The sequence below is a fragment of the Petaurus breviceps genome, unplaced genomic scaffold (genome assembly GCF_028583685.1).
Source record: "Petaurus breviceps papuanus isolate PSGF00001 unplaced genomic scaffold, PetGlider_PUasm1.0 181, whole genome shotgun sequence".
NCBI classification, from domain to species: Eukaryota; Metazoa; Chordata; class Mammalia; order Diprotodontia; family Petauridae; genus Petaurus; species Petaurus breviceps.
Window position 1 is genome coordinate 10252484 of NW_027185784.1, and position 24139 is coordinate 10276622.

Here is a 24139-nt window from a genome sequence, read left to right on the forward strand (position 1 = left end):
TGTCATCCATCTGGAGACTTGGAGGGCAGTAGAATTTTTTATGAGTAATTAAATTTGGTAATCCTCTGAAGAGACTGCGACATAATTTACACTCAAAAATTGTGTCCACATCTCTTAATAAAATGTGTTTTAGTTGTTTAGTTCCTGAGGGAAGAAAGACAAATGAAATTTAAATGCATACCTCAAAATTAGGTAAGAAATGATGATGAGTAAAGTACTACATGAAACCAAAAACAAACATGAGGGTCACATTATCTAAGACCTAAGCAAAGCTATTCAGTTATATGAATGATTTCTAAAAATTAAAGCTCCTTTCCTGGTTACAATTTACTTACCAGGAGGTGCCAAGAGGCTCTGAAGATATTACAGAATCCATTATGCAAATGCTATATCTAAAGGTAGAACCAAACAGTCATACATCTCAGGTGCTTGTTATTTTCTTTTTATAAGAATAAATTAGGGTAGCAAAGGTGAGCCCTCGCCTGCATCCCTCTGATGGTTTGGTTCTATGGTTCTTGGAAGAGACAAGTTGATAGATAACTTTGATTTGAAACTCTGAACTAATTTGTGAACTCAGCTCCCTCAACATAAAAACGCAAATAATACTGACCTACTTTATACAGCTGCTATAGGAGAAAACTACAATTGTCCTGATGTACTACATCTAGGGTCTAAGGGTTAAAATATTTCAAATTCTAGGCAAGTAAGTATTTCTATGGTGTATTAAAAACATTTTCAAAGATATCAATGGAATATACATTTGCTGTATTTCACATAGAACTTATATTTCTCATAGAACATATCACAGGGGTTAATTGAATGCTTGTGATTGCATTAAAAATACCCCGGCATTGACATTATAATCAAAATGCTTTAAAATCACTAGCCATTCCTTAAAATGTCACTATAAATGGATGACCAATAACTTCTCTATTATTAGTAGCACTATCTAATGTTAAAAGACACAATATAGTAAAATAAGTGTGTTTGAACTGGAAACATGTCATCAACAATCATCTAATTCAAGAGTTCTTAACCTTTTTTGTGTCATGGACCATTTTTTAATCTGGTGAAGATTATGAATCCCTTCTCAGAATAATGTTCTTAAATGAATAAAATAAAATACATAGGATTACAAAGGAAATCATTCCTACTGAAATTTTTCATCAAAACATTTTTTTTCTCAAATTAAGATCTCCTGCTTTAATCCAAATTCCTTTTTATAGAGATGAAAAAGCGAGGCCCAGGAAAGTTAAGGCCAAACAACTACATGGTGACATAGTATGTAGTATAATTCTGATTCCCAGTCTGATTTGTTTCCTAGAAATCAAGAGATTTAGGTTTACATCCTAATTCCAGATAAATTAGTAGAATATAAGGAAAACAAAACACACACCTCTACCTCACATATAACTTAAAGGGACTCTAGAGGTATAAACAAGAATATGGAGGAGTGCTTTGAGATCTTTAGAAAAAGACATTAATAAGAATAGAGAGAAGTGCTTTGAGTTCTTTAGACAAAGACATTACATACTAATATAAAACTAAGGCCCAAGAAAGATAAGAGGATGGAATAAAGCAGAAAAGATCTCCATAACTACAAATTCCTTGCTTGCTCCTTTGTTAGACTATCTCTCTATGAATTCTGAAGCATAATTTTACAAAGAAGGTTCCAAACTCCTAATTTGTGGCTAAACCAGATCACATGTATTCTTTACCCTAATATATAACTGCCCAACAACTCGTGGTGAAGAGGCAGTATTGGAGACCATAAATATCACTCTGGTGAACTACTCTGCTGAACACCTTCAGTTTCCTTCTCTGACTGAGTCATCCTAACAATACTCAAAAATGTTCTCTCATGTTATGTAGCTGAGCACCAGGAGGATTCCACCAGAAAGAAAGGAATCATATCACATTCCCTACTCAAAACTGAAACAAGACTAGGCTTCTAGAACAAATCAAGAAGTTCAATCTGATTTTTTTGTTAGTAAGGAGATTTTAAAAGTATATAAATTTTTTAAATTATATAATTACATAAACATAAGCCAGAATCAGGTTAGACAGAGTAAAAAATGGAAAATAATGTAAACTGGAAAACATAAGAATGATTTAGTATATCTACAAATAATATAAAGAGATACTAGGGGAATATTAATTTATGCAAAGAAATTACTTATATCCCTAAGTGGAAAGTTTCCCTCTTCTCTCACTTCCCCATAGAATGATCTTAAGTCCAGCAAAGAACAATTAAAATTCAAGCTTTTGATTCTTTAACTGTAGAGCTGATATTGTTAAAACAATGCATTTCATAGCTAGAAACAAACATCTGTATTTTCTAATGTTTTTATTATATTCATTATTAGAGAGTTAGTCAAACAGGATGTTCTCTGATCTTATTATTTGTTACATTAACTGGTAAACTGTAGTTTTAAAGACAACCTTTAGAAATTATTTATGCCAAATTTTGGTATAGTCTGTTTGAAGTATTTTGTAAATTTTAAAGTATTATAGAATTATATTATTTTTCAACTAAAGAAGCAGTTGCTATTATCTACTTCATCATAAAAATTGAAAAAATATATACACACACAAGGGGAGTGACTATAAATATATACATATTTATAAATGTATATTAATTATATGTTATATATTCATCATATGTGTGTATACATATTTCTATTTATTCTCTTAGTTGGTGGCAGGCACCTGAGTTAACTGTCTTTCAGGATATAATATTTTGTATAACCTGAGCTAAAGTATTCTGACTGCTATAAAGAATTATTGTTTTCACATAAGACAGTTCACCCACAGATAGGGCTCTAATACATAAGATCCCAGAACCTCATCCATGGTTATTCTGTATCATTACATGATGATAAATACACACATATATATGTACATATATGTATGTGTGTATGTCTCTATGTGTCTGTAGGTAATGGGTGATAATCAAAAGATCTTTCTAAGAAAAAATCCAGGAATCAGCCTTAAATTATTAGGCTCATAATCTGACACAACATTAATACCTAGCTGTTTTCTGCTAGACGAGCTAGCTTTATTTCTTTATACTTACCTGACATTATGTTGCTGAGACAGACAGTAGAACTCATTTGACAGCTTTCAGTTATTGTGGCTTCACCAATAACAGTTTTTAATTGGTGTGCTAGTTTAACTGTTGTACTCTGATACATGACCTCCATCTTCTTTAGGAGGCCTGTTAAGCCACAGAATGATATAATGACATTGCTAAGGAATACATAATCCTTTTTTCATGCCCTTGTGAATTTTTGCTTTCAAGGCACTGTACAAAAGTTATTTTTAAAGTGATCATCCTTAGACCTTAAGTAGATACTCCAAGAGTTATACAGTAGAATAAAAGCATAATAAATTATTAAGAATGTGTCCCACAACCAGAATATAGATGTATTTTTCAAAACCATTAACTGGACAAACTATCTTTTACTCAATAAACTTTTATAAAAAATTACTGCCATCTTAGAAAAATCATCCTCAGAGTACACTCTGAGAATCACTTTCTAAACACAAAAAGGTTTCTCCTGCATTAACTGTATCACCAAATTAAAATTTATACAACTGATATTTTCAATTTACAGTGTATCAAAGTAGTACACAATGTTTCAGGATAGAAGGTATGCAAAGTGGAAGACCAACAGAAGCAAGATAGACACATTTTGTTCACCAGGCAATAAAAGCTTACTCTGTATTACAAGTGTCTGAATCCACTAGGAAATATTTAAACGTTTAAAAAAAAAAACATAAGGTGTAGCTGAAAGATCAATGGACTAAGAAATCTTAAGTCCCGGCTCTGTGCTTACCTTGAGGAACTTACTTTACCTCTCTTTCTTTACCTGTTTGTTCTATAAAACAGGAATAACACCTGGCCTGCCTACTCCAGTGTGTTGGGAGAATCAAAAAAGACAACACATAGCAGGTACTTAATGAATGTTTGGATGAAATTAAATAAATGTATATCGAAGTGGTGTTAAGGCATTGTGAAGTCTTGTGATAAAGATCAGTCTTAAAAATACCTTATCAACTTGCATTTTGAACAATTTTTATAGATGACTTTTATAGATTGATAGAGACAAATTTTATAGATAATTATATTATAGATAATTCATTGCATATGGAAATAAGGATTCACTGGCTCCATTACTGCAGTGACATCCTCCTCTCCTCCACATGTAACACAGAATGACTCAGATAAGATGCCAGGAAACAGCTCTACTCAACTGGACTGTCAGCTTCTTGAGGCTGAGGACTTTTTGCCTTTCTCTTACTAGTACACAGTGCCTGGAACATAGTGGGCACTTATTTAATAAATGCTTGCTGACTACTGGCAGAACAAAATATTTTGAAATGAATTTAAATTTTTGTTCAAAACACTGATAAAATTTATTTTAAATTGGCTTGTTCCTGTGGGGATGCTACCTTGTTTATAAATCAGTCTTAAGGGACTCCAACTAAAGCAATGTGTAGCCAAATTTAACAAAATTTTATTACTTGCTATGTGCAAAGCATTGTGCTAGGCACTGGGAGAGATACAAAATTTAAAGGAACTTGACTGGTCTCTGTATCATGTCTATTACAACTGAATATAGACACAGAGAGAGAAAGATAAAAATTAACTATACAATAACATACCAGGAACATATAAATATAACTACAAATAATATACAAGAGAAATACAGTGAAAGGGAGAAAATATTATTATAGAAAATATGGCATCTGTGCAAAGAGGAGCTTATGAAAGATCTCATGACTATAGTGAAAGTAAATATTAAATGATATGTCACTGTATGTAAATTTCAAGTTAACACCTACCTACCACTACGGTCAGCAGTTAAATTTCCTCAGATTACAAACCAGGAAGGAAAAAAGTTTCCATCTCTGCAGAGAAGAAAACCACTTCCTTCTTACTAAAGAAAAGATAGGTATATCTTTGTTTAGAGTTTTTTCTGTGCTTGTTTAAAGGAAGAGGGGGATATAATAAAAGGAGAGTACTGAAAATGGCGAGACAAAGTAAAGCCTTCGATTAAATGGACAGTAGGAAAAGTCAGAGAAGACCATTCATTAGCAGAGATTCCTAATCTTTTTTATGTCATGGAACTTTTTGGCAGTCAGGTAAACCCTGTGGACCTTTTTGATAGTAAAAGCATAAAATAAAATACAACAGGAATATAAAAGAAACCAACTATACTGAAATAAAGATACAGTTTTATTTTATCCATCCAAGTTCACAGATCCCCTTTAAATCTATCTGGAGTCCCTGAAGCCCAGGTTAAGAACATCTGGATCAGAAGATAGCAGATGAAGACTGGCAAATGAAAAACAGCAAACTGACTTGAATATAATCAAATGAATTACCATATCATTCTAACCAAGCCCTCTGAACAAGATTTAAGAACTCAAATACTTGAAATGATTAAGGATCAGTCAGAAAGATATAAAGTTATACTTAGGCTTCTGTTTTCTTTAAAAGTTGACTTTAAATGTATGATCCTTTAATTGGGGTTCTTAACCTGTGATATGTGAACTTTTCATATATACATATATACATACATATATGCATTGTGTATATGCACACACATGCATATGTGTACACATATACATATATTTACATACACTGATACCTATTTCGATATAATTGGTTTCTTTGTAATTTTATGTATTTTATTGTATATATGTAACATTATTCTGTGAAAGGGTCACCAGATTGCCAAACAGGTCCCAGCACAAAAAAAGGCTAAGAATCTCTACTTTAAATATACATTTAGTGTCTAAATTTTTGTTATGAATTTTAAAAATTCTATCTTTGCCCTTAAGTAAAGAAAAAGCAGTTTTCTTATTATCTCAAGCAAAACACACCTACAGAGTAAGTCTACTGATTCAGACCACATGGTCATAACTACCTCATGACAGCTTACCCTAATAGCAGGTTCTGTTCTTTAAAGTGGTAAAAATCTCTCGAAAGCTGAATCTGAAAACCTAAACTTAAAGTGATGACAATGGCAAAACATCACAGTTATTCTCTTCATTCTTCCCTACCATACTACTTTAGAGAGAAAAAAAAGATACTTGTTCCTTATTAAGCTTAATCTTCTCATGGACTCATAAAACAAGGATTCTTTTATCCATGACACCTCGAAAACAAGTTACAATGCCTCAAATTGTCCATTTTTAACTACTCCTAAAATAGCAAGAAGATGACCTGTTTAAAGGTCATCTTTATTAGAGGGCTTTGCACCAGACCTAGGAACCAACCCTAAAACACAAAAATATGTTCTGGATTGATTCCTGAGTTGTTTTTGGAGCAGATTTTTTTTCCCTTTAAAAGGTGAAAAATTCAACAAAAAGGAAGGAGAAAAGTCAGCACATATTACTATGATTCTCAACCTCAAGTCAAAAGTTAAATTAGAGCTATAAGATCCTCTGAAAATACTCAAAATAAGAGCTAGGCATATTTTGACCACAATTGCCTCTAAGGCCCTTCAACTCCCTTCCATCACCCCTCAAGTACATGCTGGATGCAGAGCCCAAAGCCGAGCTGCAGCAACTGTGGTAGCAGCTTAAAAAAAAAAGTCCCAACAGATGTACTAATTCAATGGTGTTATCTGACATTTCAGACTTCTTTTCAAGTTATAACAGAAAATCACAAACACAACTGAGTGAAATGACCTGCATACAGAAAAGCAGGACCACAGGATTTTATATCTGGAACCTGTCTTCCAGATTTACAGCTTACAGTTCAGAGATCATCTAGTAATCCAAGACCCTGATTTTACAGATTTTGAAACCAAGACCCACAGTAGTTATGACCTGTCCAAGGATACATAAGTCAGCAACAGTCATGAATAAGCCGAGGTCCTTTAAAATTCAAATGCCTCTACAACATATATACTAGAGTCTAAAATGAAACACTAATCACCAGTCTCTTAGCATTCAGAATCCATTTAACCTTTTCAACTTGCTAAGACTTGTCAGAGCCCTTGAGAACCTAGGCACCTCCAAATCACAATGAGACATAGGAATAGGACTTTAGTGAGGGGAAGACTTCACATAATTTTCAAAAATTAAAAGGAATGATATAAATTTCATATGCTATTCAACTCCTAATCATTTCAGGGACTAGGAAAAACAATATGGTTAGGTAGAAAAAACAGTGAGAAGACCTGAAAGACTGGTACCTTAAATTTAAAAGACAAAAACAAAACCCTAACTGGCTCATAGACTACAAAGCAGTTAATAAGCATACAACATCCAAATCCAGAGACCACAATGTGTCAAGAACTGGAGGACTTCTATACAAAAACACTTCTTCCCTAGATCTGGGGATACTCTCCTAGTAAAATCAAAAGGCATCACAGGAAACTAAGCAAAGATCTTGAAACATCATGATTTCGGGATTTGAATGTTATATGCCTATTTTCAAGGAAAGTCTCTTCAATGTTTTAACTTTTAGATATCTAGAGCTCTTTGATGGAAGCAAGGTTAAGTACTATAATCATGCATATGTCATGCCTACACCAGAAATTAAACACAACCACAGGAGAAGTCAAAGGGTCCCTTAATTAAATATCTAAATAATAAATTAATGGAAATACTTCAACCCTAAAGATTTTACATGCTAAACATAAGACAAACTAGATACAACTTTTTATTCAAAAACTCAACTGAATTCAACCAACGTATAACAAGCACCTACTATGTACAGGGGGCACTGTGATAACCATAGTGCAGTCCTTTCATGCAAGGACCTCACAACCTAATAAGGGAAAGACATGCATAAATAAATACCACAGAAGGACAAATATCTTAAGTACAAAGTACAAGTCTACAAATCTCACATAGATGTCTCAAAATCAGCATGTCCAAAACAGAACTCATTATCTTTTTCCCAAATCCACCATTCTTCTGACTTTCCCAACTTCTATAAAGAGCACCACCATCCTTTCAGTCTACCCAGTTCACTTCAGTGTTATCCTTGCCTTCTCCCTCTCCCCCATTTCACATTATCTATGCACCTGCCAAATCTTGTGATTTCTAACTCTTCAATATGTCTCACATCCAACCTCCTTCTTGCCATTCACACAGCCACAATCTAGACATAATGTGAAACATAAAGTATGTCTCATCACTTCTCATTTGAACTATTACAACAGTCTCTTAACTACTTTCCCTACAAGTCTCTCCCCCTATGAAATCCATTTTCCAAACAGTTACAAAAGTGGTTTTCCCAAAGTGCAAATCTAACCACATCACTCCCCTACTAAATAAACTTCAATTGTTTCCTATTGCATTTAGAATCAAAGGTGAATTCCTCTATCACTTAGAGTCTTTTACAACCTTCACATTATTCTCTTCTCTGAACTCTATGGTGTAGCCAAACTGCCCTTGCTGATCTCTTCATATACAATATTCCTTCTCCCAAGTTTGTTTGGTTTGGTGTTTTGTTTTGTTTTTTTGCCTGGAATGCACTCCCTCTTCTCCTCAGCTGCCTCTTGGTATCTCTGTTCCTTCAAGCCTCAGATCAAATACCACCTTCAGCATGAAGCCTCTGCTGATTCCTTTTCCCCCCAGAAACTAGTACTCTTCACCCTAAATTATCATTTTAAAAACATATTTTGTATCTATTCCAAATATATTGATGAATATATTATCTCTCCCAATAAAATGCAAGCTCTTTATGAGGGTCAGGGACTATTTCATTTTTTCATGATATCAGCATCCAAGACAACAATGCCTGATATACATAAGAGGTATTTAATAAATGTTTATTTTTTTGACTGATTGACAAAGTGCTAGTAAAAATTTCTGGAGAGAAAGAACATTTGCACTTAGGGGGACGAATAAAGAAGCCAATGAAGGTATCATGGAGGAGGTAGCACCTAAATTGTGGCTGTGATTGAAAAGGTTTCAAAAGATGAGGGAAGCTGCTCCATTACAAGCATAGTGGATAGCATAAGCAAAAGAAGGGAACTGTAGAAGGTAGGATAAGGATGAGGGAAGAGAGAATGGTTGAGAATGAAAAACAGTTCGATTTTGCTAGAACCATGTCTGTATGAGAAGTATGAAATAAGGATGAAAAAATTAATTCAAATCAGATTGTAGATGGCCTTGAACTGACAAAAGCAGACATTTAGCCTACTTTTCAAAAAGTACAATGTGGTACATGAAGAAGATTTGATATCAGAATGCCTGGATTTCAGTCAATCAATATTTATTAAGGGCCTACACTGGGGAGGAAAAAAAAGAGAGACAAAAGACAGCCCCTGCTCTCAGGAGCTTACAATCTAATGGGGGATGCAAATCAAAACAAGAAATAAACAGGATAAATAAGAAATAATTAATGAGGGAAGGCACTGGATTTAAGAGGGGTTACAGAAGGCTTCCTGAGAAAATAGAGATTTTAGTTGGAACTCAAAAGAAACCAGGAAGGACAGTAATTGGAACAGAGGAGCTAGAGTATTTCACAGATGAGGGACAGGTAGAGAAAAATGCCTGAAGCCAAGAGATGAAGTGTCTTGTTTGTAAAAGAGCCAGGATGTCAGTGTCACTATACTGAAGAGGCTGTGACAAAGAATGAGGTATAAGAAGACTAGGGGCCTGGGTTATGGAGGGTTTTGAACATGAAACAGAACATTCTGTATTTGTTCCTGGAGGCAATAGGAAGACACTGGAATTTTCTGAGCAGGGGGGTAACATGATGAGACTTCTGCTTTAGGAAAATCACTTTAGTGGGTAAATGGAAAATGAACTGGAGTGGGGAGAGACTTGAGGGCAGGCAAACCTACCAGCAGGTTATTACAATAATCCAGGCTTGAGGTGATAAGGGTCTGCACCAGAGTGGTGGAGTGTCAGAGGAGAAAAAGGGGTATATTTGAGAGATATTGCAAAGGTGAAATGAACAGGCCTTGGCAATAGATTAGCTATGGTAAGAGAGAGTGAAGAATCCAAGGTGACTACTAGGTTGGAAGCCTGAGGGATGAGGAGGATGGTGTTACCCTCTACAGTAACAAGAAAGGTAGGAGAGGGAGAGAATTTAGAGGAAAGATAATGAGTTCTGTTTTGGACATAATGAGTTTAAAATGTCTACTGGACACTTAGTTTGAAATGTCTGAAAGTCATCTGGAGATGCAAGATTGGAGGTCAACAGAGAGACTGGGGAAAGACAGGTAGATTTTAAAATCATTAGTATAGAGATTAAGTCCACGGAAGTTGATGAGATCACTAAGAGAAGTAGATTAGAGGGAGAAGAGAAGAGGGCCTAGGACAGAACCCTGAGGGACAACTACAGTTAGGGGATGTGATTTGGAGGGGGGTCCAGGAAAGGAGACAGAGTGGCCAGATTAGAAGGAGGAGCATCACAAGAGAATGGTGTCCTAAAAACCTAAAAAGAAGAGAACTTCAAGGAGTGATCGACTGTCTTAAACAGAAATCCAAGAGAATGAGGATTGAGAAATGGTCATTGGATATGGCAACTAAGAGAACATTAGTAACTTTGGAGAGCGCAGTTTCGGTAGAATGAAAAGGTCACAAGTCAGACTGTAAGGGGTTCAGAGAATGAGAACAAAGAAAAGTGGGGAAACTTGCTGACAGTCTTTTCAAGGAGTTTAGCTATAAAGAACATAAGGGATACAGAAAAACAGTTAGTGGGGGGTACAAGGGTCAAGTGAGAGTTTTTGCAGGATAGGGAAGACATGGGCATGTTTGTAGGCATTAGGAAGAGAGTAAGTAGATAGGAGGAGAATGAAAATAAGTCAAAGATTGGGGATGGGATGACAGAGAGGATAATCTGTTAGAGGAGAAGGGATGGAAAATGATCACCTGAACAAGTAGGGAAGGGGGGAAGGTTAGCCTTGAAGAAATAAGACCACTTCATCATGTGACATGGTTGAAAGAGGACAGAGAGTGTCAGAAGGCATATGATGGGACAGAAGAAGAAAGAGTTCACAGTAAATGGCCTCAATTTTTTCTGCAAAATAAGAGGCAAGGTTCTCAGTTGACAGACTTGGTGGAGGGGGAATAATGCGAGGCTTGAGGAGGGATGAAAAGTTTTGGAAGAACCTCTGTGGAAAATGAGAGAGTGAGTTGTTAAGGGAGGTTATACATAGGTTTTTTTAGTAGCAGTGAGGGTCCAGTTGACATTAATGTAACACAAATTTGTAGTAGACCCAATAAGAATAGTGATTTTCTCCACCTCTATTCAAGAACACAAAGGATTGGAGTAGTACAAGTCTAAGATATGATAAGGGAGCAAAAGACTTAAGAGAGGAAGACTGCATAGAAAAGAACTGGTTTACCAATGAGTCAAGATAGGGAAAGAGGAGAGAGTGATTAGTACAGAGATGACCTGGGAGAGAAATGATCAAGGGATTGAAAATTATTTCTAACATAATCCTGGACAAATCACTTAACCATTATGCCTTAGTTTCTTTATGTGTATAATAAAGATAAAAATAATAATACTACCTACTTCACAAGGTTGTTGTGAGGAAAAGTAAATTACAAAGTTTGTAAACCACATCCGGCCTCAGACACTTAACACAAAAATTAGCCGTGTGACCTTGGCCAAGTCATTTAACCCCAGCTGCCCTCCTAAAGCAAAAAAAAAAAAAAAAAGACCACATATCTTGGGACGGCTAGGTGGCGCAGTAAGAGCACCGGCCCAGGAGTCGAGAGGACCAGCGATCAGTTCCGGCCTCAGATACCTAACACCCACACAAAATAACTGGCTGTGTAACCTTGAGCAAGTTTCTTAACCCCAACTGCTTTATTAAAAAAAATAAGTTTGTAAACTACAGTCTCCTTTTTTCCTATTATTTCTAATTTATAGGCCATTTATTGCTTCTTAGCAAATTCACCAAATGTTAAGCAGTAACTGAAAGGGCATGTCAAATTCAGTTCAAACAATTCTGATTAAAACTCCAATAACTTTAGTACAAGATTTGGGGGGGGGGAGGAGGAAGGAATTATGCTTAAAATATTTAGAAAGTATGTTTTAAATAAAGTTTAAAGTAGAAAAAACATTGTTTCAAAGGAGGTTCTAACTAAATATTCAATAACAGGGAAATGATTAAATTTGTGGTAAATTAAGGTCATGGAATACTATGACAATTAATATAAAAAATATAAACAATACATAGAAATTGAGAAAGGCATTAATGAAATACAAAGCAAAAAAACAAAGCAGAATCAGATGAATATTGTAAGAATTAGCTATAACCAAAATGTTTTTAATGAAAGAGAATAGAAATACAAACACAATGAAAAATTAAAGAGTCACTGAAAAATAACCATGATACTATATTTGTTGACATTATCTAAAATGTAAATCGTTACTAGGCAATATAAACTGGTTTTGTTGATGTCCAATGTTAAGATTATAATTTTTTTTTTATTTTAAAGGCAGTTATAGGAATAGGCATGGGGTTGTGCTAGGGCTATGGAATTTCACAGATACAGACCTGGAAAACCAGACCAGAAAATCCAAAATATGGCTAGAAACAAAGTTTAGGAACAAGAGAAAGGGATGTCCCTAACTCAAAAAATACATGAGACAGAGAGACATAAAATAATGAACCAGTTGTCAGGCACCAACACTCAGGCAGAGTAGGCAGGAGCCAATACCTTTCAAGACAGAGCAGTGAGTCAAAAGCCAGTCAGGTAATAAGAAGTCTGAAAGTACTTAAATAATGGAGGTCCAGAAAGAGAGAAATATTAAAAGCAAAGAAAAGCAGTCAAAGTAGAAACCAAAAATTGAGGTAAAACTATAGTTCAGTCAAAACCAGGCAAGAAGTTAAAATAGCAAAAATAAAACTCAAGAGACTGGGAAATCTTGAAATTAAGTCAACTCCACCTCAAATTAAGAAGAGGTACCAATGCCAGAATACTCCTAGCCTAGCCAGCATGTATAGGTACAAAGAAATGAGATTCAAGATAAAAGATATCAACCTGACTGGAACAGAAAGTGTGGTGTCCAACTGAAAAAGGGTGTAAAAGGGTTGGGAAGACAGGGGTTCCAGGGTCATGAGTACAAGAATTCTTAATCTGGGAAATTCCTTTTAAATATTTTGATAAATGTATTTCAAAATAACTGATTTCTTTTGTAATCCTATGCATTTTATTTTTTCATTTAAAAATATTATTCTGGAGGGGGTCAATAAGCTTTTCCAGACTATCAAAGGGATCCATGACACAACTAAAGATTAAGAACCCCTGGGCTAGAACAAAGAGTCATTTTCCACTGTGTTCAAGGAACATGACACCACTAGGTCACTCCTTAAGGAGTAGGCTGGGGTGGTCCAAATGTAGAGGGCAGAGCCCAGTAAGAGAAAGGCACCTGAGGCAGGGACCTGGATCTGGGAAGGGATGTGGGAAAGGAAGTGAAAATAGTACTTCAACAATAAACATTAGGCCACTAAGAAAAGGGATAGGGTGAAAGAGAACCAAGAAAAATCAACAAAGAGGAAACAAAGTCCTCCAAAGCAAAAGAAAAAAAAATGAGTAGTAGCATCTGGGAAAAGGTACTAAAGACAGAAGAAAGGGAACTGCCAGTTATGGAGATTAAAAGGACTGTTCAGTAATTTTCACTTTGGACCCCCAAATTTCTATCTATGCCCTTGGAAATACTCATAAACTTAAACTGTATTTGTTCTCCCATGCTCCCATATAAATACAGATACATAACTATGTAAAACCATGTGAAAAACATCAGGAAGCATAAAGTCTCTCAAAATCAAGACATATAAAAACCTATTTTTAAATTTCTCTACTTCACAGATATAATGACAAAAAATGTTTACATTAAAAAATATGCAAACTAAACTTCAGTTAAGGGACAAACCTCCAAAGATTATTCAACTACTTAAGAAAACCAAAAGAAAAAAAAGTATAACAACACATTGTGCCTTACAGCTCTAGAATATTTTAGTCCTCAGTTCACAATCACCTTTGTGAGAAATATGACATACTATTAAAAAAGTGTTAACTTGGGAGTTAAGAGTCTTGGATTTGAAATCACCTCAGACATTTATAATCAGTGTGACCATAGGCAAGTCACTTAACTTCTCAGAGGGTTAGTAATAATTCTTATACTACCCGTCTCATAGAATTATGGCCAAAAAAGCACTTTACAAAAATTAAAACACTACATAAGTGTGAGCAATTATTCTTATTTGTGAATAAATCTATAAATCAACGGATAGATTCTTCCAAACCCAAATTCGATTTTCTGTACCACACAGCCTAATTTTGAATCACCTAATGTCAACTCATATGTGCAAGGGAATACAAATTACAGTATTCAGCATTTTCAACACTGGTCTAACAAAACAAAAATTAACAATAATGATAATAATAAGTCAGAAGCCTACAGGGTGGGAATGACAAGGAATGATAGTCAACTCATGAATTCCAAAGGTAAGTAAAGGACTCGTGGAGATTTTCTACTCTGCAGTTTGTAATCTTCAGATAGTCCCTGGTTGGCCTTACAGATAAAAGATGGGTGTGTGTATATAAACATACAGATATATGCACACATATAGAGTATACCAAGAAGACAACAGTCTTCTCACGTTGAAATTATTGTTTCAAGAAAAAAGGGTACTTTTACTAAAGGTTCTTAGTAAAAGTATCTATAACAGGATTTCAAGTATGAATTAATTTTAAAATCTATTCTACACCATTTGAACAAATGACACAAAAAATAAAATCTGTATAAAATGACCTTACTTGCTCATTTAGAATTGAGAAGAAAAAGTTTAAAAAATTATAGATGAAGACAATGGTTAAGAAAATTACAGATGAAGAAGTCATTATCCCTTGCCTTATTTCCATGGCACAACTATAACAAGTTAAAGAATAGATTACATGTTTCATATTTCAGGTAGCTGAAAGAAAATCCTATTATGAAATCTGGACACCTTCTGTTACACTAGAAATTTCTTGTGTATTATTCTAAATAAATGGACCAGTGTTCAAAGACTTACTATTTAGAGACTTTCATCTTAACATTATGTATTTAACCAGATTTGACCCATAAATCATTAACACAGAACATAATCCCTATAAGATAGAGAATGTAATATAGGCCATATCTGTAAGGTGACAGAAATCCAGTAGACACTAAATACTTGACTATATTTGACTCCTAACTGCTAAGGTTTAAGAACTGCCCATCTTCCTGTGAAAGCTTAAGGTTTTTCCTGATGCCCCAGCTGCTTATGCCTGCTCCCACAAAATTACCTGTTATTTCTTCTGTATAGACTTAGATTTGTACAAGTTATCTCCCCTAACAAAAATGTAAAATATTTGACATAGGAGGTTTCATTTTCATTTTTATATCCTCAATGCCTGGTGCATTGTAGGTACTCAACAAATACTTGCTGAACGATCTAGAGACTCAAGATCAAGATCCTAAGGAATAAAATCTATAAATGAGCATGCGCCAAAGAGCATCACCAATGCAAAATGAACAGCTTCAAGTAAACTGCCTTTTTCTTTGTAACTTTTATAAAATTTAAAAAATGGAGGTTCCTTAAGATTGAAAATTCTTTCCAATGATGACAAGGTTTTTCAATTATGTAGTCCCAATGAATACTAAGTGACAATCCAGCTTTTCAGGTATATACATTCATATTTTTCAGTAACATTACCTACACTGAAAAGCTAAAAGATACCATCTAAGATACCAAACAATCATCTTCAACTGGAAGGTTTTTTATTATACCGTTCTAAATATAAGCAGAGCTGAAGAAAAAAAGCTAGTTTCTAGAACAAATCATTTTAAATTTTATCAACCTTCAAAAAGCATATATGAAAATGAAAAGGTACCCTTTAAAGAAAAACATATAAATTTTGACTTTTAAGAAAGTTACCTGCTTCTAAGTTTTTCTAGATTTGTTTCTGTTTCCTCCTACATAAATGTTAAGAAACACATCTTGAAACAAAGCAAATACTCATACCTGATCGAAAGCATTCAATAATCTGTTGAATGCCAGATTTGGAAGTTTGCAGCGGTTGCTGTAACAAAGGAGGATCTCCAGGTTCCAGAATATACACTGTATAAAAGATATCAATACCCACCCCATCCCCATAAAGAAATTAATATCATTTACATATTACACCTGAAATATAACAATGCTTAAGGCTTTAAACAAATATGTATACATAATTATAAAAATTATTATAATGCCTCTTACTTACAGTATGCTCTTTATAAGACAAAAGCCAACACAGAATGACTAAGTATTCTTCTCAATGGAAATGATATTTACAGTAGGAATTAAGTTCAAAAACAAAAATCTACTTTTGACTTTTAGGTCTGATGACTCTTAACAAAAATTCCTTACATTTCTCTTGAAAAAGACAATGTTAATAATTATGTTTAATTTAAATCATGAACCTAAAATCATTGACCCTCAATGTGAACCACAATTCTAAAAGCTCCAGAAAGACATACAGATGTTGCTTGTACTTCTAAACACTTAACAAAGCACATAGTAGAAAATTAACTGTAGTTGACAAAAACTCTTGAGTATCAGTCCCATTTTTTAATTTCCCTTCATGCCCCAAACTGCAACTGCCACCACAAGATACTACCAATAAGTGTGCAAAGCTAACCAGGGCAGGGCTGTCAGTGAGGAGGTGCACCCACTGTCAGAGAACCTGAGCTTACAAAGTTTTAAGCTTTCCATTTAAGAGAATTGGTTCCATTTCTGAATGCCTGGTGAACTACAAGTTCTGAAATTAATGTGAACAAACAGGATCCTCGGTAATCAAAGGAAAGATAAACCAGACAAGGGAACCTAGAATCAATTTAATTCTCCTAAGGAAGTAAAAATGTCCCAGTTTTAACAAACATTTCTAAAATAAAATAAAAATAGAGAAATAATACAAGTTCTCTAAATTCTTGACATTAATTCATCTTTGCTACTATATGTGACAAGTGCCAAAGGTCAGAGATCTTTCTCATACATTAGGAATGACATTAACGGTCAAATATATAAAATAAAGCTAAAAATAAAAACAATTTTTTCAAAGTTCTATTCCAACTTTTCAAAGGTTCAAAAATTTCAGAGACCTTTTTGCCATATTCATAAGATGTAGTTGATAGTTGGACTCACTGAAAGAAGTATTAAAAAAAAAAAAAGGAAAATTCCACATAATTTGTCCCAAGGGAGTATCTCTAGGTGAAAACAGTTCTAGAAAAGAATCTAAGGATATAAGAACAATTCTAGTAAAGAACAAAAGATAAGGGAAGGAAAAGGGAGATTTCCACACCTTGATACCCCTTCCCTAAAACACAGAACTCCACTGAGGAGGCATATTCCAGAAATCTTTAGTAATTCCTTTGGTATAACAAATTGTACCCACATAGCCCAGAAAGATATCCACACCTAGAAACATGTTCTTCCTGAAGTGCTTCTCACTTCAGGAATTTTCCATATTTCCAAAGGAATTTGAAAGTTTGGCATATACACACATACTAAGATATAATTTGGACAAAGATTCTTGAGTTAATTCTGCCATACATGGACACTATCCATGTAGGACAGTCTATGGAGTCATCACTAGAGAAGAAAAAAGTTTCTCCCTCACCTAAAAGCATACTCAGGTTCATGGAAATATTTACTGCCACTCCCAAACCTAGAAGAGCTTTATCTTCTTGATACTACTTATCTAGCTCCTCTCTCATACACCTTTGTATCCCTTCCATGACAAGCAACAAACTTCATCCTAGTCAAAGCCAGCCACTTTCTCCCACCAAAAACCCCACTCTCATAATGAAAATATTTTCATTCACGGCCTGAGGAGCATCCTTCCAGGTACAAAAGCACAACAGAACAAGTTTCAAATGCAAGGCTATTTTCTTCCCTATCCCTATATCAAGGACCCCTAAGATCTTTATCCTTCAAAAATACAACCATACTTTACTTAAATACTTCAAAAAAGCCATGATTTGATCTATATAGATACTCTAGCCACTAATGAAGATTGCAACCCCTTTTGCACACAAAAGATAGTTTCTTGAGTTGCTGAGGCCAACAAAAGTAATCATATGGTGGCCAACCTACTAATGACCTCTCAACTCAGAAAGATATTCAAATACTATACCTATATTAAAAGCCTTCTGAGGCTTGACCTGTCAGACAAAGTTCTCTGGTGAAAGTCTTCAGGAATCCAGAGACAACCTCAGGCTGAAATAAAGTTTTATCTATATCAAGCAGCCTAAAACAATCCCCTTTACTCTTAAGACAGTTATTCCCACCTCTAGTCGAGCCCAAACAGGTGCCTAAGAATAAACAGTCCTCACCCATAGCTTTATTGATGGCCTATAAATTAAACTAGGGTACTCTCTAATCCCTAGAGAACAAACTTTTGGGAGAATCCAATCAGAATGTTTCAACCATAAATTCTCCCAAGACCTCTTCTGAAAATTACCACCAAAATACATTCTTCTCAACTTTGGAAAATTTGGGGGATCATTCTTACAGAAAACACCTTCCCCTGAAATAATAACCAATGGATTACAATTAAGCAACACCTACCCAGTCTTCCACTTAGCTAATATAAATTAGCTTCCTCACATAAAAAAAAAAATCTCAGAATTTTAGCAAAAAGAAAGCAACAGGAACAATACCTAGTCTAAAGAGCACCAAAAGATAGTACCATAGAAGACTTCTGTTAGTAATTTTTTAATTTACTGCAATTCCTCTAATGATTTCTTGAATTTTCAAAGATAATATTGAAAGGTAAATGTATTATAAAAAATCCTCAACTACATGAAAAACTTTAATTATTATAACACTGCAATTACGGTAACCTTGAAAAATACATTTTCTATTTTTAAAACTGCTTCAATTTAGAGAATGACTTGAATTGTCTTCAAACATGGACTGGAATATAGGCTCAACATGACTCAATTGTGTTGGTGCTATCTACTTCAAAAATAGACAAATTTTATTCTGATATTTTTCATACAGTAAATTTTTCTTCTCCAAGGTGCTGAAACAACTGGCAGGTATGATCACTGAAATATTTTTTTTCTTTCTTTTTTTTTTTTTTTTTAAGCAATCAGGGTTAAGTAACTTGCTCAAGGTTACACGGCCAGTTATTTCTGGGTGTGGTGCTAAGTGTCTGAGCCCGGGATTCGATTTCCAGGTCGTCCCAACACTGGAGCCAGTACTCTTACTCGCTGAGCCGCCCCTAAGCAATTGGGGTTAAGTAACTTGCTCAAGGTTACACAGCCAGGTGTTTCTGGGTGGGTGCTAAGTGTCTGAGCGCGGGATTCGATCTCCAGGTCTTCTCAACACTGGAGCCGGTGCTCTTACTTGCTGTGCTACCTGGCCGCCCCGATCACTGAAATATTAATGGATCATGGAGGACAAGAAAAGAGCCCAAAGGATGAGATAAGGGAAAATGCTATCCTAACTTTCAAAAAGGAAAAAGAATGGAGTCTACAAACTAAAGGCAGTGACCTTAACTTGAAGTCCTAACAAATTCTAACCTATAGTACTAATGAGATGATACATGAACATCAACAAAAGAAAGTAGTGATCACAAAAAGTTTCCCCATGAAAAGGTCATGCCAGACTAATGAAAATTCCTTTCTATAACACAGTTAACAGACAAAAGATCAGAAAAATGATGTAGACTGAATTCATCTGAATTTTAGCAAAACATATGGCAAAATCTCTCATGCTACTCTTACGATGAAGATGGAAAGATGTGCACTAGTACAATTACATGAGTTCTAAGCTGGCTGACTAGACTCAAGTTGATGTCAACTTGGCAGTAGGTCTCTAATGGAGAATCCCAGGGATCTGTGCTAGGCTTTATACTATTTATTTAACATTTTTATCAATGACTTGGCTAAAGGCATAGCTTTCCAAAATTTTTAATGGAACAAAGCTAAGGATAGTTAACACAACGTATGACTGTCAGATTCAAAAATATCTTGACAAGCTAGAACAATGGGCCAAATCTAATAAAACTTAAAAGCAATTAAATGTAAAGTATTACAATAGGGTTCAAAGAATGGACTTCAGAGGTACAAGACAGGAAAAGTTAAATAGCAGTTCATCTGAAAAAAAGTCTGGAGGTTTTTTTAACGGACTATAACCTCAATATGAGTCAACAGTGTATTGTGGAAGTCAACAATCTTACTGACTGCATTATAAGATGCACAACATCCAGGGCTACATTAGTCCTACTACACATATACTAGATTACCCATGTTCAGGTTCCAGGCACCACATTTCAGAAAGAATATTGATAAATTGAAGAATATTGTAAAAGACCTCAAGACAACATCGTAGGAAGATTGGTTGAAAGAACTAGGTATGTTTAGCCTTGAGAAATGAAGACTTAGATGGACCATGATAGCTATGTTCAGCTATTCAAAGGGTTGTCATTTGCAATAGGGATTAGACTTGTACTGCTTGATCCCAGAGAACAGAATTAGAAACATGTATGGAAGTTGCAGAAGAGGTAAATTTAAGAGATAAATTTTCATGTAAGGAAAAAAAATTCCTGAAGATCAGAGCTATGAAAAAATGAGATGGAGTACCTTGAGAGAAAGTGGCTTCTCCCTCACTAAAGGTATTCCAGAAAAGGCTGGATGACCATTTGTCAGTATGTTGGAGAGGAAACTCTTATTCTGGTACAGCTTGAACTAGATAGACTCTAAAGTCCCAACTCTAAGACTCTACAATTTCTAATTCACACAATACACAATATGAATGCAACCTGAGGATGTTTTAGGGTTCTTGAATATGGATTACAATGTTTTAACTTTATTAGACAATAAAGCTATTAAATCATGAACATAGAAAACTGGTTTCCCATTCTAAAATTAGCTATTATATGCCAAAAGACTAAGCAGTGGTAGTAGTAAAGTGACAAAAACAAAATAGAAACCCAGTTCTCATGCTCATGAGTAGAAGCTGACTACAAAGCTCCCCCAAAACAGAAAATCTTTCCTATCACCATTTATTCCATTAGGCAAAAAAATCATTCTACCTAAATGAACAGCATTGTAATGAAACCTGGTGCATTCAGGTAGTTAAAATATCAGTACCACCTCCCAAATGCTCCAAATATAAATGCTAAAGTGGTCCAGCAAACTCTTCATAGAGAATAATATAAAGTGCTGTGTACACTTAATTCCTGAACAACTGAATGAATTTGGTAACATTTTTTCTTAATAAGTAAGGGGAAAATAGCTATAGTCAAAGAGTATGTACATTTCTGTGCATTCAAGCACAACTACCCATAATGAGGGAAGAAAAGCCTTTATTTTGGAAAGAGTAAAAAAATGTTTATTCTGTGATTCTATTTTAAGCTGTACATATAAATGTCTATAAATAAATTAAACTTCACATCATTGTTCTAATGTAAGTAGAAACATCTGTCAAACAAATTTAGGTATCACCTTTTTAAAGTGAAAACGTAGCTAAAGGGCATCACTAGGTTCTTAAAAGCACTGAATCTCCCAGTTCATAAGTTAAATCAAAAAACCAACTTTTGTCAGATGAACATACACTAAGAATACTTAGGCATCCTAAATGTATACAAAAATGGATTTTTTAAAAATATATATAACATAAGAGGATTTCTTAAAATAACTGTATTTAACAGAACCTGGGATTAGCCTAATCAGTCCAGAGTTCCATTTTTTAAAAGCATAACTTATAGGAAACTAGGACTATATCCTATTCTCCTTTCACATAAACTTATCGCATTCTTTTCACTTTTTTAAGAAGACTAAAAGTAGCAATCTGTAAAAAGATAAATGCAGTTTCTTCCTTTCCTTTCAGTTTAACATTCACAAGGGTTTGAGGAATTACTCAAGCTGTCTTTGAAATAAAGGAAAAAGGACTGAGTGACTGATCTTGTGGAAATGATTTAATGTGGCACTTGGGGGATATTTTTTAAGGAACCAAGCAGGGGAAACCTCTGGCTTCTGTGCAAGTCTTAAAGCTCCAAAGCTATTTTGCACCAGGCAAATTATAACTATTTCGAGACAACTTCTTGAACGGAAGGGAAGGGAAAAGGAGGCAAGGTAGGGACAGAGAAGGTACACTAAAAGGGTCAAGCCTTATGGGAAGAAAGGATGGCCTATACCTGGTTCACAGCATCCATGATGATGGTGGTCAGTCTGACAGCATTTGTCCCTTAGAGGCATTTTCAATGGGTGCGACCTACTTTCCTTCTACAGTTCGAAGCTCCTCATTGCGGCTTTTCTGCTGAAAAAAGCACAAGCCCAGTCACTCACCCTTAGCCTCCCGGGGAGCTGCAGCTGCGTTTTCCAGACGTGTCCACTTCCCGGTGCCTCCACCTCCCGCTCCCCCCACCGTCCCCTTCAGACAAGCTCCATCCGTCCTTACAAAGATGAGGAGCCCCCTCCCCTCCCCGGCGCCGCGGGGCAGCGCAGAAGGGGCCTCCCTTCTGTGCCAAGGAGCGAGAGAGGAAGGGAGGGACGGAAGCCCGGGGTGGGGAAGCAGGCGTGGAGCCTCGGCCAGAACGAGGTGTCTCTGCCCGCAACCCCCGCTTCAGGCGCATGGCTCCGGGCATCGGGGGGAGGAGTGGATGGAGTCCGCGACAGACAAGTCACGATAAAAATAAGATTAGCAATTTTAAAACCCAAGCCAACTAGCTCCAACTTACTCAACTCCCGGGGCTGGCGGGAGGAAAGCAGGCAGGCAGGCCGGGCGGACGGCCGGGGCCAGCCTAGCGTAGGAGGCGACGGCCCGAACCAGGCACAGCCCCCCGCCGACCCCCGGCGGCGGGAGGCGGGAGGGAGCCGGGGCCTCGTTCACTCGCACGCCCGTCCGCCCCCACCCCCCCAGCTCGCCCGCCCGGGCCGCGCAGCAACGCGCAGCGCTCCCAAAGAATCCCCGCCGCCGACGCGGAAGCGGCAGGCGCAGCTTACCCCGTGTCTCGGCGGGCCGGGGCCGCGGCGGCAGTGGCAGCGGCAGCGGCAGGAGAGGTAGCTGCGGCGGCTCACGACGTCCCTCCGCGCAGTGGGGCCGGCCGGCGGGCGGGGGCGCGGGCGCCGGCAGTTGACAGGGGAACCGCCCCGACCGCCGCCCCTCCAGAGGCCCGGCCTGGAGTCGGAGGGAGCCGGGGAGCCACCCCCCGGCGACAGCAGCGGCGGGAGCCGGGCGCCCCTTCACCTGCAGGGCTCGCCTCTCTCCTCTGGGAAAGGGGAGGGGCTGGGCTGGGGACAGGGGGTTTCCCCTCTCCCTTTGGGCCTTCTCTTTTTTCCTTTTTTTTTTTTGAGGGGGCTGTTTGAAGGAACTTTATTGAGTCAGCCTGTCGCTGTCCCTCAAAGCGCTCTCTCCCTTCACGAAGACAGGAGCAGCCGCCGCCGCCGCGGTGCGGATAGCCCGGGGGGATATGGGGGAGGGAGGGAAAGCCAAGGCTCCGAAGCCGACGACAGGGAGCTAGGAGGCAGACGGCTGACCCCGGACGGAGATGGGAAGAGGGCAGGAAGTGACAAACGCACGAAGGAGGGAGTAGGAGGGTGGCCGGCACTCCCGGGGCAGCTCGGCGTAAGGCGCATGCGTGGAACCCACGTTAAGTTGGGCTGCTGGCGAGCTGGTGGCTGTGAGCTGGGCTGGCAAGGAGGGAGGAAGCTGCAGCGAGGCTAGTTTGGCGTTACTCCTGCTGCTGCCGTAGTCGGAGCAGTCCAGGGCTGGACTTGACGGTGAAAGGGGAGGGAGTGATGCAGCTTCTCAGCGCCCCACTGATGCTGTCTAGACTACCCACCTGTTCCTCCCTCCTTCCCCCTCCCCCCCCCACACACAGTAAAATTGGGTTGATGAGAAAGGACAAGGAATACGTTTTTGTCGAATAAATGAATCTGGGCGGCCCTAAATCCAAGACATACCAAAGAAGAAAATGCAGAAAGGGGCTAAGATAGAAGACAAAACTGTCTCAGTAAGAACCGTGTGACCTGGAATTTAGTAATTTCAGAGTGGCCGTCGTTTAATTTTTCTGAAGATTTGGCCAACTTCTAAACTTCAAAAGTTATGCAGCAGCATTAAAACCGATTCATAGGAGCCAGAAATCTTTGGGGTTTGAGAGGAAGGAATATCTTCTCCCTTGA

The 24139-nt window shown here is 37.0% G+C and overlaps 1 protein-coding gene across 4 annotated transcripts in view; it reads right to left on the minus strand.

Annotated features, from left to right (window-relative positions):
* Positions 1-23114, minus strand: part of ZNF800 (zinc finger protein 800) — a 32095-nt gene extending 8981 nt beyond the window's left edge. For 2 of the 4 annotated variants that reach the window (XM_069087142.1, XM_069087138.1), the window contains exons 1-4: positions 22961-23090; positions 22153-22274; positions 15990-16085; positions 1-144 (exon numbers count right to left, since the gene is read on the minus strand). In XM_069087142.1, coding sequence (XP_068943243.1) covers positions 1-144; positions 15990-16085; positions 22153-22213 — 301 coding nt within the window. In that variant the 5' untranslated portion in view covers positions 22214-22274; positions 22961-23090. Of the gene's footprint in view, positions 145-15989; positions 16086-22152; positions 22275-22695; positions 22814-22960 lie in introns of those variants that run through there. The other 2 variants (XM_069087140.1, XM_069087141.1) reach the window with 2 other exon arrangements.
* Between the last annotated feature and the right edge of the window lie 1025 nt (positions 23115-24139).